This window comes from Thalassophryne amazonica, chromosome 3 (genome assembly GCF_902500255.1).
Source record: "Thalassophryne amazonica chromosome 3, fThaAma1.1, whole genome shotgun sequence".
Taxonomy (NCBI): domain Eukaryota; kingdom Metazoa; phylum Chordata; class Actinopteri; order Batrachoidiformes; family Batrachoididae; genus Thalassophryne; species Thalassophryne amazonica.
Window position 1 is genome coordinate 71,416,743 of NC_047105.1, and position 15,541 is coordinate 71,432,283.

The window sequence follows — 15,541 nt, forward strand, 5'->3', positions numbered from 1 at the left end:
GACTTAAAAATGTCCATGGACTCAGACTGCCTCACGGTCACAGGAAGACTGTTCCACAGGGTGGGTGCACGATACGAAAAGGCTCTTTGACCTGCTGACTTCTTCTTCACCCTGGGAACACAGAGAAGTCCCGCATCCTGCGACCGCAAAGCCCGGGCCGGCAAGTAGAGTTCCACCAGATCAGCCAGATAAGATGGCGCCAATCCATGAACAACCTTATAAGTCAATAGCAAACCTTAAAATCTGCTCTCACAGAGACAGGGAGCCAGTGCAAAGATGCCAAAATGGGTGTGATATGTTCAAACCTTCTGCTACGTGTCAGAAGTCTGGCGGCAGCGTTCTGAACCAGCTGAAGACCCCTAATGCTGGACTGTGGTAACCCTGAAAATAGAACATTACAATAATCTAGTCTAGAAGAAACAAAAGCATGAATCAGGGTCTCAGCATCAGCCATGGACAGGATGGGGCGGATCAGGCCCGGCGCCAGAAAAAAAATATTAAGGGGGCGATGAGTTTATCACAGGGGGCGGGGTCGCACCCCCCCACCCCCCCAAAAAAAGTGCACACCGGAGGGGACGTGCCTCTGAGTGTGCATAATGATGTGGGTGCGCTCCTAGAAAGCTCGTGTATTTAGGCTACACCGTTGTAAGAGACTGACTGAGTAAGAGTAAAGAGTGATGACAGTATTTTTTAAATTATTATTTGAACGTATAGACCCTCGGTCAAGTGATCTCCTGCATACCACAAAACCACACCAACAACTGATCTGAGAAACGACACGAGACAGTAGATTAACCCCACATACAGCCCTCCATCACAAGCGCAAACACAGCGCAATTGGGCATGATAGTCACACAACGGGTCAAAGATAAACCTTTCATGTAGATATATTTACAACAATACATAACTTTAATATCTGTCATTGCGGGCGACTGGCCGTGAACGGAGGGACTAATAAAATGCATACCGCATGACAACAGCATGTTATTTGCATTATTATCACTTTTTACTGAGATACACAACACGTAACGTGTACATAAAAAGTTGGCTCACTTAACTTTTGTCGTGTCGGCTCTCGGCTAGCTGGCGCGCGCTACTCTCCAATTTAACCAGTGCGTCCTCATCAAGCTGGCTGCTTTAGCTGCTGTTCATTGTCGTACTATCCATGAGAAAATCATACGGAATATCCATATTGGGACCAAAACACACCTCGCATTTTCATCTTTTCCTCTGCGGACAGTTCTTGGGCGGGCGGGTATAGCCAGGTACTGTTGACGTAAATCTACGATACCGGCCCAGCAACGCCCCGGTAAAGTGATAATAATATTGAAAAACTAATATTTTGCTATATTTAACAGTATTTCTTTTTCTTTCTTTTTTCTTTTTATTTTTTTGATAACTCTCACATCCGAGGGGGCGAGACTGATGACGTGAGGGGGCGTCGCCCCCAAACGCCCCCTCGTGGCGCCGGGCCTGGGGCGGATCCTCGCTATATTTCTCAGATGGAAAAAAGCAGTCCTAGTAACATCCCTGATGTGTAAGTCAAAAGACAACATGGGATCAAAAATTACCCCAAGGTTCCTCATTTTGTCCGTATGATGTATGACACACGAACCCAGGCTGAGCGCCAGCTGGTCAAACTGATGCCGATGTCTCGCTGGACCAAGAACCATTATTTCAGTCTTATCAAAGTTCAAAAGTAGGAAGTTACTAGACGTCCAACTTCTCACTGATAGAAGACAGTCCTCCAGGGATTTTATGGGAGTGAGATTTCCCACAGTTATCGGCATGTACAACTGAGTATCATCAGCATAACAATGAAAGGAAATCCCAAAACTCTGCAGTATACGCCCAAGGGGTGCCACATACAAGGAGAAAAGCAAGGGGCCTAAAACAGATCCCTGTGGAACCCCAAATCTCATGTCAGCAAGGTCAGAGGTAGTGCCATTATACAAGACACATTGAGAACGACTGGACAGATATGACGTCAACCAGGCAAGGGCACGTCCAGTAATCCCAAAAAAATTCTCCATCCTATTGAGCAAAATATGATGATCCACAGTATCAAATGCAGCACTGAGATGATCTAACAACACCAAAACCGTAGTAGTGTCTGAGTCCATTGCTCGCAGAAGATCATTCACTACTTTAGGGAGCGCTGTCTCTGTGGAGTGATATTTCCTAAAAGCAGACTGCAGCGGCTCAAAAAGATCATTCTCAGTAAGGTGGTCTACAAGCTGCCGTGAAACCACCTTTTCTAAAATTTTGGAACAGAATGATAGATTTGATATCGGCCTGTAATTTTTCAATACACTAGGGTCAAGATTAGATTTCTTAAGTAATGGTCGAATCACTGCTGATTTAAAACATTTCGGAACAGATCCAGAAGTTAATGAGAGATTAATAATTTCCAGCACAGTCGGCCCAAGAGTGGCCCACAGGTCCTTAAACAATTTTGTTGGTATGGGATCAAATAAACAGGTTGTGCTTTTTGTACACGCCACAAGTTTCGTCAGCACGCTGAATGAAACACTATTAAAGTCTGTCAATCTAGGTAACACCTCAATGGTAGCGCCCACCTCCATAGCAGGTTTTAATGGCTGGGCCGAGGCATGCTGAGATATGCTCAGCCTACTATCTTCTATTTTCTTCTCAAAATAATCCAAGAAATCCTGTGCTGAAAAGGGAGAACGACTAACAGGTGGCTGCCTGTGAATAAGAAATGCGACCGTGTCAAACAAAAACTTTGAGTTATGTTTGTTTTTACTGATCAAATCAGAGTAATAGGTCCGCTTCGTGGCCAGTAGTGCATGCTTATAATCTAAAATAGCATCCCGCCACACAAGGCGGAACACCTCTAATTTGGAACAACGCCATTTCCATTCCAAACCTCTAGTGTTCTGCCTGAGGTCACGCAAATAATCATTGAACCAAGGTGACTGTACCTTAGGAGGGCGTGACCTTAAAAGAGGAGGCGCAATCTTATTAAGTGTAGTTTTAAGCGTTAAATTAACTATAAATTGACTATAAAGTGAGTTTTGGCAAAACAGGTATCACTGTCATGTTGAGGTGGCAGAGGGTTGTTGTCGACAGCTGGGGAAAGTAACTAAAAAAGTAACTAGTAATCTAACTTAGTTACTTTTACAATTAAGTAATCAGTAAAGTAACTAAGTTACTTTTTCAAGGAGTAATCAGTAATCAGTAATTGGATTACTTTTTCAAAGTAACTGTGGCAACACTGCCCAATACAGTAGTATGTACTCAATGGAGCACAGAGGGGGCTATTCAAACAGGCCAACTAGTAACATATCACTCCTGAAAACGATCTTTGGCTTTTCACGTGAGGTGAATCTGCCCTACGATTGGATTTTGGAAAACCATGTGACGGTGAACCAATTCCGATTGGACACTCATATTGCACACGTCATCACGCAGCTTCTATGAGGAGTACAAAGATGGATGGCTCAAAAAGTTCACGGAGTTAACTTTTCAGCATAAAAAAAGTAAGTTTCTATCTCATATCATTAAAACGTTATTTATAATTTAGTAAAGCTTGGTCTTAGCCGTTGTATACGACGGTGTCAGCCCCAGAGGGTTAACCCCAAGAAAGAATCACAGGAGCTCGAGACAGCTTGCTGTATGCACAGCAGGAATACACATTACAAATCATCTGCTCAGGGGCCGAGACAGGAAACGGCAATACCCTAGACACCTTGTTATATGCACAGCAGGAATACACATTGGCAATTAGCTATGCAGGGGCCAACACAGGAAACATCAATATGCACATCCCGGTGTGTTAACACCTGCACAATAGACCACACATTCTAACCACCAGTGACAAAACTTTGATATGTGTTTCGCACATCTGGGTGTGTTACCACATTTCAAACAGCAAACACACTCTGTATGGTGAATTATGTCTATTACGTGTTGAATGTCCATTATATTATCTTTGTCCTATATGTCAGACTCCCGCTACATACAAAATTTCGCCACTCAGCTTAATTTAAGTTTACAGTGCATCCAGAAAGCATTCACAGTGCTTCATTTTTTCCATGTTTTGTTATGCTACAGCCTTATTCCATATGGATGAAATTCATCTTTTTCCTCAACATTCTACACAAAATACCCCATAATGACAATGTGAAAAAAGTTTTTTGAGATTTCTGCAAATTTATTAAAAATAAAAAAATACTAAGAAATCATATGTACATAAGTATTCACAGCATTTGCCAAGAAGCTCAAAATTGAGCTCAAGTGCATCCTGTTTCCACTGATCATCCTTGAGCTTTTTCTACAGCTTAATTGGAGTCCACCTGGGGTAAATTCAGTTGACTGACCCTGATTTGGAAAGGCACACACTTGTCTACATATAAGGTCCCACAGTTGACAGTGCATGAAAATTCAGTAAGGTATATCTTATATATTATTTTCCAATTATAAGGTGGAACTATGCTAGTATACTAAGGTAAAAGTAAGTACCTTCGGCTGCTCCCTTGTTTGCACTCGGGGTCGCCACAGCAAATCCAAGGTGGATCTGCATGTTGAATTGGCACAGGATTTACGCCGAATGCCTTTCCTGACGCAACTCCACATTACATGGAGAAATGTGGCAGGGGTGGGTTTTGAACCCAGAGCCTTCTGAACTGAAACCAAGCGCATTAACCACTTGGCCACCACCCCTGCGCTAGTATACTAAGTTATATCTAAATATCTAAAAAGGAAGAGTAAAATTGAAGAGTAGAAAAAAGTAGAGTAGAGCCACTTAGGTGCCTGTCATGAGAACCAGGGATGGTAGGTTGAAGCATGTCAGAGCACGAACCAAGTGTGAAGTCAAAAGAATTGTCTATAGAGCTCTGACACAGGCTGTCTTGAGGCAAAAATCTGGGGAAGGGTACAGAAACATTTCTGCTGGTTTGAAGGTCCCAATGAACACAGTGGCCTCCATCATCCAGAAATGGAAGAAGTTCAGATCCACTAGGACTCTTTGTAGAGCTGACCACATATCTAAACTGAGTAGGAAGAAGAAGGGCCAAAGTCAGGGAGGTGACCAAGAGCCCAATGGTCACTCTGTCAGAGCTCCAGCATTCCTCTGTGGAGAGCGGAAAACCTTCCAGAAGGACAACCAACTCTGCAGCAATCCACCAATCAGGCCTGTATGGTAGAGTGGCCAGACAGAAGCCACTCTTTAGTAAAAGGCACATGGCAGCCCACCTGAAGTTTGCTCAAAGGCACCTGAAGGACTCTCAGACCATGAGAAACAAAATTGTGCGGTCAGATGAGACAAAGACTGAACTCTTTGGCATCAATGTCAGGTGTCATGTTTGGAGGAAACCAGGAACCATCCCTACAGTGAAGTATGGTGGTGGTAACATCATGCTGCGGGGATGGTTTTCAGCAGCAGGGACTGGGAGACTAGTCAGGATGGATTGAAAGATGAATACAGCAATGTACAGAGACATCCTGGATGGAAATCTGGTCCAGAGCACTCTTGGCCTCAGACTGGGGTGACGGTTAGCTAATCTTTCAGACATTTTAAGTTTTCAAAAAAGAAAGCGTTTTTAAAACTACTCATTTACATGGAAAAATACTGAAAAGTTGGCAAGGCAAGAATTGAAAGGACATGGCATTCAAAACTTCAACATCCAACAGGCCTTGTGCTGGAAAAAAGGCGGACACTGGCCTGACTGCTCTCCGCCTCCTCAGTGCACACGGAAAAGGAAGAGGTGGGGACCAGCCATAGAATATCACTCTATGGGGCCAGCTAGAGGTGGAAGAGACTGTGGTGGCAATATTTTCAGATGTTGAGAAAGCATATGAAATGCTCTGGGTGGGGAGCCATTTAATCAAGATGAATATAATAGGAATATGAGGTTATGTTTAACTGGGGAATGGTCTTCTTGAAGGGGAGAAGTATACAGGTTAAGATAGGATCAGAAATACCAAGGAAATGTCTGGTACAAAATGGGACCCCTCAAGGAAGTGCGATAAGTCTGATACGGTTTTATAATATGATAAATGATATTTTCTCAAATATTCATTTAGGTGGTAAGGGAGGTGGTGGTGTAATGGTTTGCATGTTGGATTGGGACACCAGCGTTCCGGGTTCTCTTCCCAATTGCAGACACACTCCCAACTGGCACTATCAACAACAGTGCTGGAAAGGACTTACTTACTGTTCATTTTGGTATTGGTAAGTCATTGTTTGTAGTTGACGGAAGTTTATGGTAAAGGGGGAAACATCTTAAATTTATTGTGGGGAAGTTATAAGAAACTGGAACTCAAGTAGAACATTGGGGAAGAAAGTAGGGCATCTGTTGGGAAGACTAGGAGGAAAAATGGAGAAGTATAAAACTGTCACTGTAGGGTAAGAGTTTGGACAAAGTGTCAAGTTTTAAGTGTTTGGGAGTTTTTGGATTCAAGATTTACATGGAGGGATCATATAATGAAAGTGGTTGACAAATGTAAAAAGGTGATGAACATAATGAGGTGTCTTGCTGGAACGGAGTGGGGAGAAGATATGGCATCCTTAAAGAATATTTATGTGTATTTGAGAAGATCAAGAATGGAATATGGTAGCTTGGCGTATGCCTCCAAGTCAGTTTTGTCTTGGCTGGATCTAGTTCAAGCTCAGGCCCTCAGGATCTGTACAGGAGCAGTGTGTTCATCTCCAGTGTATGCTCTGCAGGCTGAAACAGGAGAAATGCCACTTAGCTTGCTTCAAAAGCAGCTACAGGCAAATTATTGGATAAGCCTGATGGGTCAGAGAGATGATCACGCGGCTAAAGTTGTGATTCAGCAAAGCTGAGAGAGAGATGGTCAGGAGAGGTAATAGCAAAGGAACTAACATTGCATAATAATGTCTTCTGTCCAGTAGTATTGTGACCTCATGTCCCTTTGAGGCAGCTAGAGACAGCCAAGGTTGATGTTGCACTATGTGAATTTAAGGGAGAGAATAACAATGGAGTCCTAGTCAATGCATTTCATGAACATGTAACAGAGAAGTACCAAGAACATGTTTTACTTTTTACGGACGGGTCGAAGGATCCAGAAACAGGTGGTACTAGAGCAGCTTTTGTAGTCCAAGGATGGATTATTGTGTCATGCAAGAGAACATCAGACTTCCTGTATGTATTCACAGTAGAATTATTTCCTGTTGTAATGGCAGCCTGGTGGACAGCACAGATCGATCATCATAAAGTGTTGGTGTGTAGTGACTTGGTCTCACCTATTGGGACAGGTTCGTTCAGGAATCGGCAAGACCTCATTTACAACATTCTTTAGGCGATAAGGGATGTGGCAGTGAAAGGGGCTGAGATAACACTGATGTGGGTTCCAGTGCATATATGTGTCCCAACAAATGAGAAGGAGGATAGGTTGGCCAAAACGTTGTGCCAAAAAATATAGCCATCAATATCAATCTTTCCAAAGCAGAGGGCAAGTGTATTATATGGAGGGAAATTAACTTTCAATAGCAAAAATGCTGGGAGCAGGAGACTAAGGGTAGGCACTTATTTTCAATAGGTAGGAGAACTCTGTGTATGCCTGATCCTGTCAGATCTCAGAAGCTAAGCAGTGTGGGACCTGGTTAGTACTTGGATGGGAGACCTCTTTGGAACACCAGTGGCTGTGTGTGTTTCTCCAGGTAACACTGGAGTTGCGCCAGGAAGGGCATCTGGCGTAAAACCTGTGCCAAATACCAATGCGGATCTGGTTGTATCCGCTGTGGCGACCCTGAACACAAAACGGGAGCAGCTGAATGGACAACCAGGAGAAGAGTGACAGATTCAGTAAACAACTGTAGAAGAAGATGGTGGAAAAGAAAGTATGAAGTCACTATTGCTAGACTGAGAACTGGTCATACATTCTTGAACAGTACTCTCTTCCTCCTAGGAAAGCATCAGGATGGACTATGTTTGGAATGTCAACAGCCAGAGACAGTGCAACTTGTTCTCGTCCGTATGACTCTGAAACTCGGAAAAATCCGTATAATTTACGGACAATCCGTATAGGTTGACATGTATGTTTTTGTGTTTTTTTTTTGTGTTTTTTTTGGAACGAGTAACGGCATGGTGCATAGAAAATGTATCGGAGTAGAAGTATGCAATTAAGGTCAGAAATGTAGTGAAGTAAAAGTGAAAGTAAGCTGAATTTAAAAAACTCAAGTAAAGTACAAAGTCTCCCAAAACGTACTTAAGTACAGTAGTGAAGTATTTTTACTTCGTTACTATACAACACTGGTAATGTAATAAATATTCCAGAGAAAGGCAAGAGCTTCTCTCAGAATTTAGAAGAATGGGCCTGAATGAAGTTTCTGTTTTAAATATTTTAGGGACAGGGTCAAAATGGGGAAGTGTTGACGTTTTAAATACTTAAAAGACACTGGACTCATCAAGAGGATTTAGTACTGCTATAACGGAGTGATGCAAAAGGGGGCAGCAAAGCAATAATAAGGATGCTGGCTGCTGTTAAACGCCATAGAAGTGGCCAGAGCAGATGTGGTTAGTTAAATTTTGATGTTGCTTTTTAAACTTGGGGAGACTGGGTGTTGTGTAGGGTTTCTGTGGGTCCCAGCCCATGCGGGAATTCATGGGAATGAAATGGCTGATGCTGCTGCTAAGGCCGGCTTACGGACTGACGTCATCCTGTTTCATGTTCCTTTTAGTAGAATGGAGTGCCGTAGTTTTGTTAATGGTAGTATACACCAGCAGTGGCAGCACATTTGGGATACTGAGACCAAGGGAAGACACCTTCACACTATTGTTTCAAAAGTAGAGCAGGGTAATGTGTCACTGGGTGCCTCACGTCACGATGATGTGAAGTTGGAAAGGCTTAGGCTGGGTCACTGTGGGTTAAACAGTGGGCTGTACGTGCTTGGGAAACATCTGGACGGTTGCTGTCATTTTGCGGTGTCACTGAATCTGTTCTTCATGTGCTAATACACTGCCCTTTGTATGCAGAGGATAGAAGGGTCATGTTTTCGAGGTTTGGCAGATCTGGGTTTAGTACCTTTTCTTTGAGGACATTACTGGGGCATGGAACCTCCTCAAAGGAGAGAGCGAATTTGGTGGGGTTTTTTTTTTAAACTGTGGCTGTATTGGAAAATATAGGGGTGCTGTGTCTATCTCATTGACATTTAATAGGTGTTCTGTGTCTTATGACCTGAGGGGGGCAGCAATGCACTGACCCTGTCTAGCCTGCCGACAACCAAGAAGAAGAAGAAGAAGAAGAAGAAGAAGAAGAAGAAGAAGAAGAAGAAGAAGAAAAGCAGCAGCCAGAGGCGGAAATTGTGTTTGATTGGTTCACAAATTCGGTTCAAAAATAGTGCGCGGAAGTGTTGGTGGTTGCTGCTGTTTGCTGGCGTTGTTCGATTATCGTTTGTGGTCAAATATAGATAACGTTTATTCTGCCTTCTAATTTGAACTTGATACCGATGTAACGTGTAAACTATTTTCTTCGTCAGTTATAGTTAAGGTTAACTGTACAGCGTAGAGAGTGAGGGAAATGTCGACTAGCCTGTTAAGATAGCTAAGTGCTGTTTGGCTAATTGATAACGATTTTTTTGTACCGTTTTTAACATGAAGTATTTGAAAGTTGAGGAGTTCATCAAGCGGACTGCTTCTGTGACTGAAACTGACCATTTACTTCAAGAACTAGAGGTTATAGACATATTTCACAATCAAAATCATCCTGATGATTTAAATTGATGATTATGTACTAATCCTTAACTGTCCCAAAATACGGCTAAAGTTTTTTTTTTTTATTTAATTAAAATTGATTTTAAGTTTATGTACTTATGTCATCTTTGTACTTGAAATAATCTGATTGAATCTAATTACAAAGCACCAAGTTTTATGTGCAGTTTATTTAAAAGGCTGATATCGGCTTGTTTGGATTTCTGTTTTCCAGAATTATGTGAAGGGTCGACCTGGACTTCAGGGTCGAACACTGTGCGACAGGGTCATCAGAGCCTGTAACCACCAACTGGGAGTTGGGTCTCCTGACTTGGACCGTGTTAGTCAGTTGTTAAAGCTAGTGGAGCTTGCTCTTCATGGCTATGATACTTCTGGAGTACATGTTCCTCAGAGCAATCCTCTGTACATGGAAAAGATAATTTTCCACATTGTCAAGAAGCTAAGCTCGCTAAAGGTTTACACTTTATGCCAGCATCTAGCTGGGTTGCTTTACAGAAGGCTTAATCCACCACAACAGGCAAGTATCGGGTTTACCATTAAATACACATAGATTAACTCTTATCATTGGACTTAACATACGTTCTTCTGTTGTGCTGTCCACAGGCTGAGGACTACTGGGTTCTTGTGCGAAGCTGCTTCTCTGTACTTTGGAATGGGCTTTCTGCTGAGAAAGACAAAACAATTCTGAGTCCCTGGGACAAACTCCACTGCCAAATGCAAACTCTGGGCTTCCTGTTTCTGTTAAGTTCAGAAAGCACAGGAAGTCCTTCCAACTCTAAAGTTCCCATTTATGCAGAAGATGCCTTGACTGAATTTGAGAGGAACTGTGGCACAGTGACCAAGGACGATACTTCATTTCTTGTCCAGGAAAGTCACGCCCTTTTCAAGAGCTGTTTAACATATAGCCGAGGGTGTGAGGAAAATGGGAGCGGGCAGTCTGAGTTGTTCATTTTATATGCACTTTCTGAAATGGTGTTGATTATAGTTAAGACGCTTTGTAAGGCAGGTCACTATGACATGGCGTTGTCTGTCCTGAATGACATTGAAAACAAGGTCACAGACTACACTCACTTTAATTGTATTGCACTGATGCTTGGCAAGTGGGCTGTAAAAATTCATTGTTCAATGACGGCCGGCAAGGAGAATGCCCAGGCATTTGCCCAGTGTACCAGGATTCTGAGGTCTCTCTCAGTCCAGCTGGAACATAGAGAAGCACATGTTGTTCTGGAAGGATGCAGCCTGGTGGTGTGGACTGTTGAAAGCTGCTCCAGCAAGGGATTAAGTGGAGCTGGACTTCTGGCCTGGTTTTCATTTCTTGAAGAGCACCAGGAACAGATAATAAAACTACTGAAGGTTAGTTTAAACATTGACAAAGTGGATGTCTTTGTCGAAGTCTAAAATCGTTAAAATTATTTTAGATAGCTAATTAACCTGTGGTTTATTTATTTTATTGACACAACAGAATGTGACTGAGAGCAGTAGTTTTCAACAGGCCCTGTGCTTCAGTTTTTACCAAGGCTTTGTAATGGCTTACGAGAGCATGCTGGCATCACAGGTAAGGGTTCTATGACAGTGGACTCCAACCACTCCAACATAGTTGCAACAACGAAACCTACACCCTCTCTGACCTTGATAGGACATGGTTGAAGGCCACTGTTCTGTAATGTACACACCATGTAGAAATACAGTTGCTTTGTATTAGAGCAATGATTGTGATTTGCCATTCTTAGCTGGAGAACAGTGACACACTAGACAGAGTGCTGCTGTACTGTCAAGCCACAGCTGGACAGATGATGACTGAACTACGCAAGACATCCAATGAAAGTCTTCTCATCAAAGCAGGTGATTACATTCTAATTGTTTCAGTTCTTAAGGTTTTCTTGTTGGAGTAGCCCTAAAATATCCAGTGGCTTCTCATTTCCGACAATGCACTGTGATTTTCCCACAATGCATTTTGAAATTTGGTGCAAAAAATCTGTGCACACCAATTTCTAATTCAATTTCAGAATCAGGCATCGGAAAAACAACAAATACAGTATAATTTGCCAACATTAAGCAACAAGAAAAACAGAAGAAATACTAAGGTGATCACTGGCCACTAGCCCTAAGCTTCACTAAAAGACCCGGACTTCAGATAAAGTTGTTGCAGCCCGCTCTGTTTCCTAAAGTGAATTTTTAAAAGGTTAAAAAGTATAGTAACATACTATGCCAGTATGCTAGCCATACGAAAGGGAAAATAAGTGCGTCTTAAGTCTGGACTTGAAAGTCTCCACAGAATCTGACTGTTTTATTCATGCAGGGAGATCATTCCACACAACAGGGGCACGATAAGAGAACGCTTTGTGACCCGCAGACTTTTTATTCACCCTAGGGACACAAAGTAGTCCTGCACGATAGGGTAGGGTAGGGTTTAATTAGGTCAGCTAAGTAGGCAAGTACCAGTCTGTGAACTATTTCATAGGTTAGTAGCAGAACCTTAAAGTCTGATCTCACAGGGACAGGAGCCATTGAAGAGATGCCAAAAATGGGTGTAATGTGGTCAAACTTTCTGCTTCCTGTCAAAAGTCTGGCGGCAGCATTTTGAACCAATTGGAGACCCCTAATGCTGGACTGTGGAAAACGAGAAAATAGAACATTGCAGTAGTCCAATTTAGAAGAGACAAACGTATGAATCAGGGTCTCAGCATCAGCTATAGACAGGATGGGACAAATCTTCGCTATATTTTGCAGGTGGAAGAAAGCAGTTCTTGTAATATCTGTAATGTCGAGGTCAAAGGACAACATAGGGATCAAAATTACCCCAAGATTCCTCACTTTGTCAGTGTGATGTATGACACAGGAGCCTAGGCTAAGCGTTAGCTGGTCAAATTGATGCAGATGTCTCACTGGACCAAGAACCATCATTTCAGTCTTGTCAGAGTTTAAAAGTAGGAAATTGGTAGACACCCAGCTTTTCACTGATGCAAGGCAATCTTCTAGGGATTTTATTTGGATGAGATTACCAGCAGTTCTCGGCATGTATAACTGAGTATCATCAGCATAGCAATTAAAGGTAATCCCAAAACATTGCGGTATGTGACCAAGGGGTGCTATATAAAGGGAGAAAAGCAGGGGGCCGAAGACGGACCCCTGTGGAAACCCCCAAAGTTCATGTCACTAAGGTTAGAGGTAGTGTTATTTTACAAAACACAGTAAGATCGACTGGTCAGGTATGACTTCAACCATACAAGGGCACTCCCAGTAATCCCAAAACGAATCTCCAGCCTATCGTGCAGAATGATGATCCACAGTATCAAATGCAGCACTAAGATCTAACAACACCAGAACTGTATTGGTGTCCAAATCCATTGCAGATCATTCACCACTTTAGTGAGAGTTGTCTCTGTGGAGTGATATTTTCTTAAAGCAGACTGCAGTGGCTCAGTAAGGTGGTCCACGAGCTGCCACGAAACCATCTTTTCCAGAATTTTAGAGAAAATGATAGAGTTGATATTGGCCTATAGTTTTTCAATACACTAGGGTCAAGATTAGATTTCTTTAGTAATGGTTTAATCACTGCAGATTTGAAACATTTAAGAACAGATCCAGAGGTTAATGAGAGATTAAGAATTTTCAGCACAGTCGGCCCAAGAATGGGCCACGGGTCCTTAAACAGTTTTGTTGGTATGGGATCAAATAAGCAAGTTGTGCTCTTTGTAGACATTACGAGTTTCGTCAGCATGCCAAGTGAGATGCTATCCGATTCTGTAAATCTTGGTAATACCTCAGTAATGGCACCCACCTCTTTAGCAGGGTGTAGTGGCATGCTGGGTTAAGGCATGCTGGGATATGTTTAAACTAATGTGTTCAATTTTCTTCTCAAAGTAATCCAAGAATTCTTGTGCTGTAAAAGGAGAGCAAACTACAGGTGTCCATGAATAAGTGTTGCCACCGTGTCAAACAAGAACTTTGAGTTATGCTTGCTTTTGTTGATCAAATCAGAGTAATAAGTCCGCTTTGTAGCCAGTAGTGCATGCTTATAGTCTAAGATAACATCACGCCACGTAAGGTGGAATACTTCTAATTTTGAACTACGCAATTTCCATTCTAGACTGCTAGCCTTATGCTTAAGGTCACACAAGTAATCATTGAACCAAGGTGTTTTGGGGTGGGGTGGGGGGGGGTGTCGTTTTAATATAGGTGGTGCAATCATATCAAGTGTAGTTTTCAATCGCTGAGTTTAAACTATCCACAAGACTGTCTACTGATTGGGCATTTTCCAAATGTGAAGCTAAGATATCAGGCAGTCTGGCTTTGAGTTCAGCCATAGTTGAGGAGTTGATGTGTCACCACAGTGATGAATAAGGTTCTTGTTCCACCATACACAGCAGCGAAACTGTAAACCTAATAAGTGAGTGATCAGAGACCACTGATACAAGTGGCATGTCAATATTTGTGACAGCAATAACACGTGCAGGAACCAAATCCAGGGTATTTCCACTAATGTGTCGAATCCTGAATGCATTGCTGGAATCCTAATACATCCACAATTTCCATAAATGACTTGCAGAGGGGATCAGAAGGCTTATTTATATGAATATTGAAGTCACCAATAATCACAGTGTTATCTGCACTTGTCAACAAGTTAGAGATGAACTCACCAAATTCATCTAAGAATTTAGAGTATGGGCCAGGGGGCCTATAGACAATGATAAAGTAATACAGCTGATTTTTTTTTTTTTTATTCTTCTGACCTTGGCAATACATAGCATTGTGGGCAGAGTGGAGAATCAGATGTTCAAATGAGTTATATTTGTGACCCCCAACAGGTAATAAGCTAAACCTAGATTTAGAAATAAGAGCAGCACCCCCGCCTTGCTTCACATCACAAGGGATGTGACTAAATGTGTACGCCAGTGTGCAGGCCTCATTTAAGGGGAGGATAGCTGTAGCTTTAAACCAGGTTTCACATAATTCTTATCTAAGTGATGCATACATAATTAGATCATTAATCAGCAATGATTTTGAGGACAGTGATCTTATGTTAATGAGACCCAGACCAAGGACCTCAGTGTGGTTGACAGTTGGACTGTTTGGATTTATGGGAGGTTCCAGAGTAGCATATATAAGATGCCTAGAAGTAGGTTTAGGTTTGAGACATTCCACGCAGGTTGTAGGTAGCAGACACAAAATATTTGATATTGCTGGAACAGCCAACGGGCCATCCTCAATTTCAACATCATCCAGTGTAGTAATGGGTATTAAGTTTGCAAAGCATATCCCTCTATGATTTTTATTGATACATCTGCGGAAACAGGCCACAGTCTCAGCTGGATGAATTTCCCTCCTTGCCACATAAACTGCACTATCACCATCGTGGATTTTCTGCACTAATTTCCCTGCTGAGCTAATGGATTCCACAACCACATTTGTCATAACCCTTGCAGGGTCTTTAATCACCTGCTCTGTGGCCTGCTGTAAAATCCTAATATTACCCTCCCTGAAGAGCTCTATCTATGTTCACAGACAAGATGGCAGCGCCTTCCCCAGCTGGATGAATTTCCGGTAAAGACTAGAGCAGGGGTTTTTCATAGTGTGGGAGAGTAAACCCCCCCCCCCCATAGAACAAATGAATAGCTGCTCCCCACCCCGCCCACTGACACACATACACACAATTTCAATATCTTTGTGTGTTTCTTCGTGTAAATGCATAGATGCATTTACACATTTTACACCTTTTTCAAACACTTTAAACATGTTTTTAAATAACTTTCTATTCTTCTATTTTTATCTTTTGTCATATCTCAACCATTTTTTTAACATTTAAACATCTGTGTGTTTTTAAACGTCTTTGGCATAACTAA

The 15,541-nt window shown here is 42.2% G+C and overlaps 1 protein-coding gene across 1 annotated transcript in view; it reads left to right on the forward strand.

Moving 5' to 3' along the window:
• The first annotated feature begins 9,352 nt into the window (after nt 1–9,352).
• Nucleotides 9,353–15,541, forward strand: part of espl1 (extra spindle pole bodies like 1, separase) — a 56,993-nt gene continuing 50,804 nt past the window's right edge. Inside the window, 5 exon segments of the mRNA XM_034166703.1 lie at nt 9,353–9,662; nt 9,913–10,215; nt 10,302–11,051; nt 11,161–11,253; nt 11,429–11,540. Of these exon segments, the coding sequence (XP_034022594.1) occupies nt 9,582–9,662; nt 9,913–10,215; nt 10,302–11,051; nt 11,161–11,253; nt 11,429–11,540 (1,339 nt within the window). The 5' untranslated portion in view covers nt 9,353–9,581.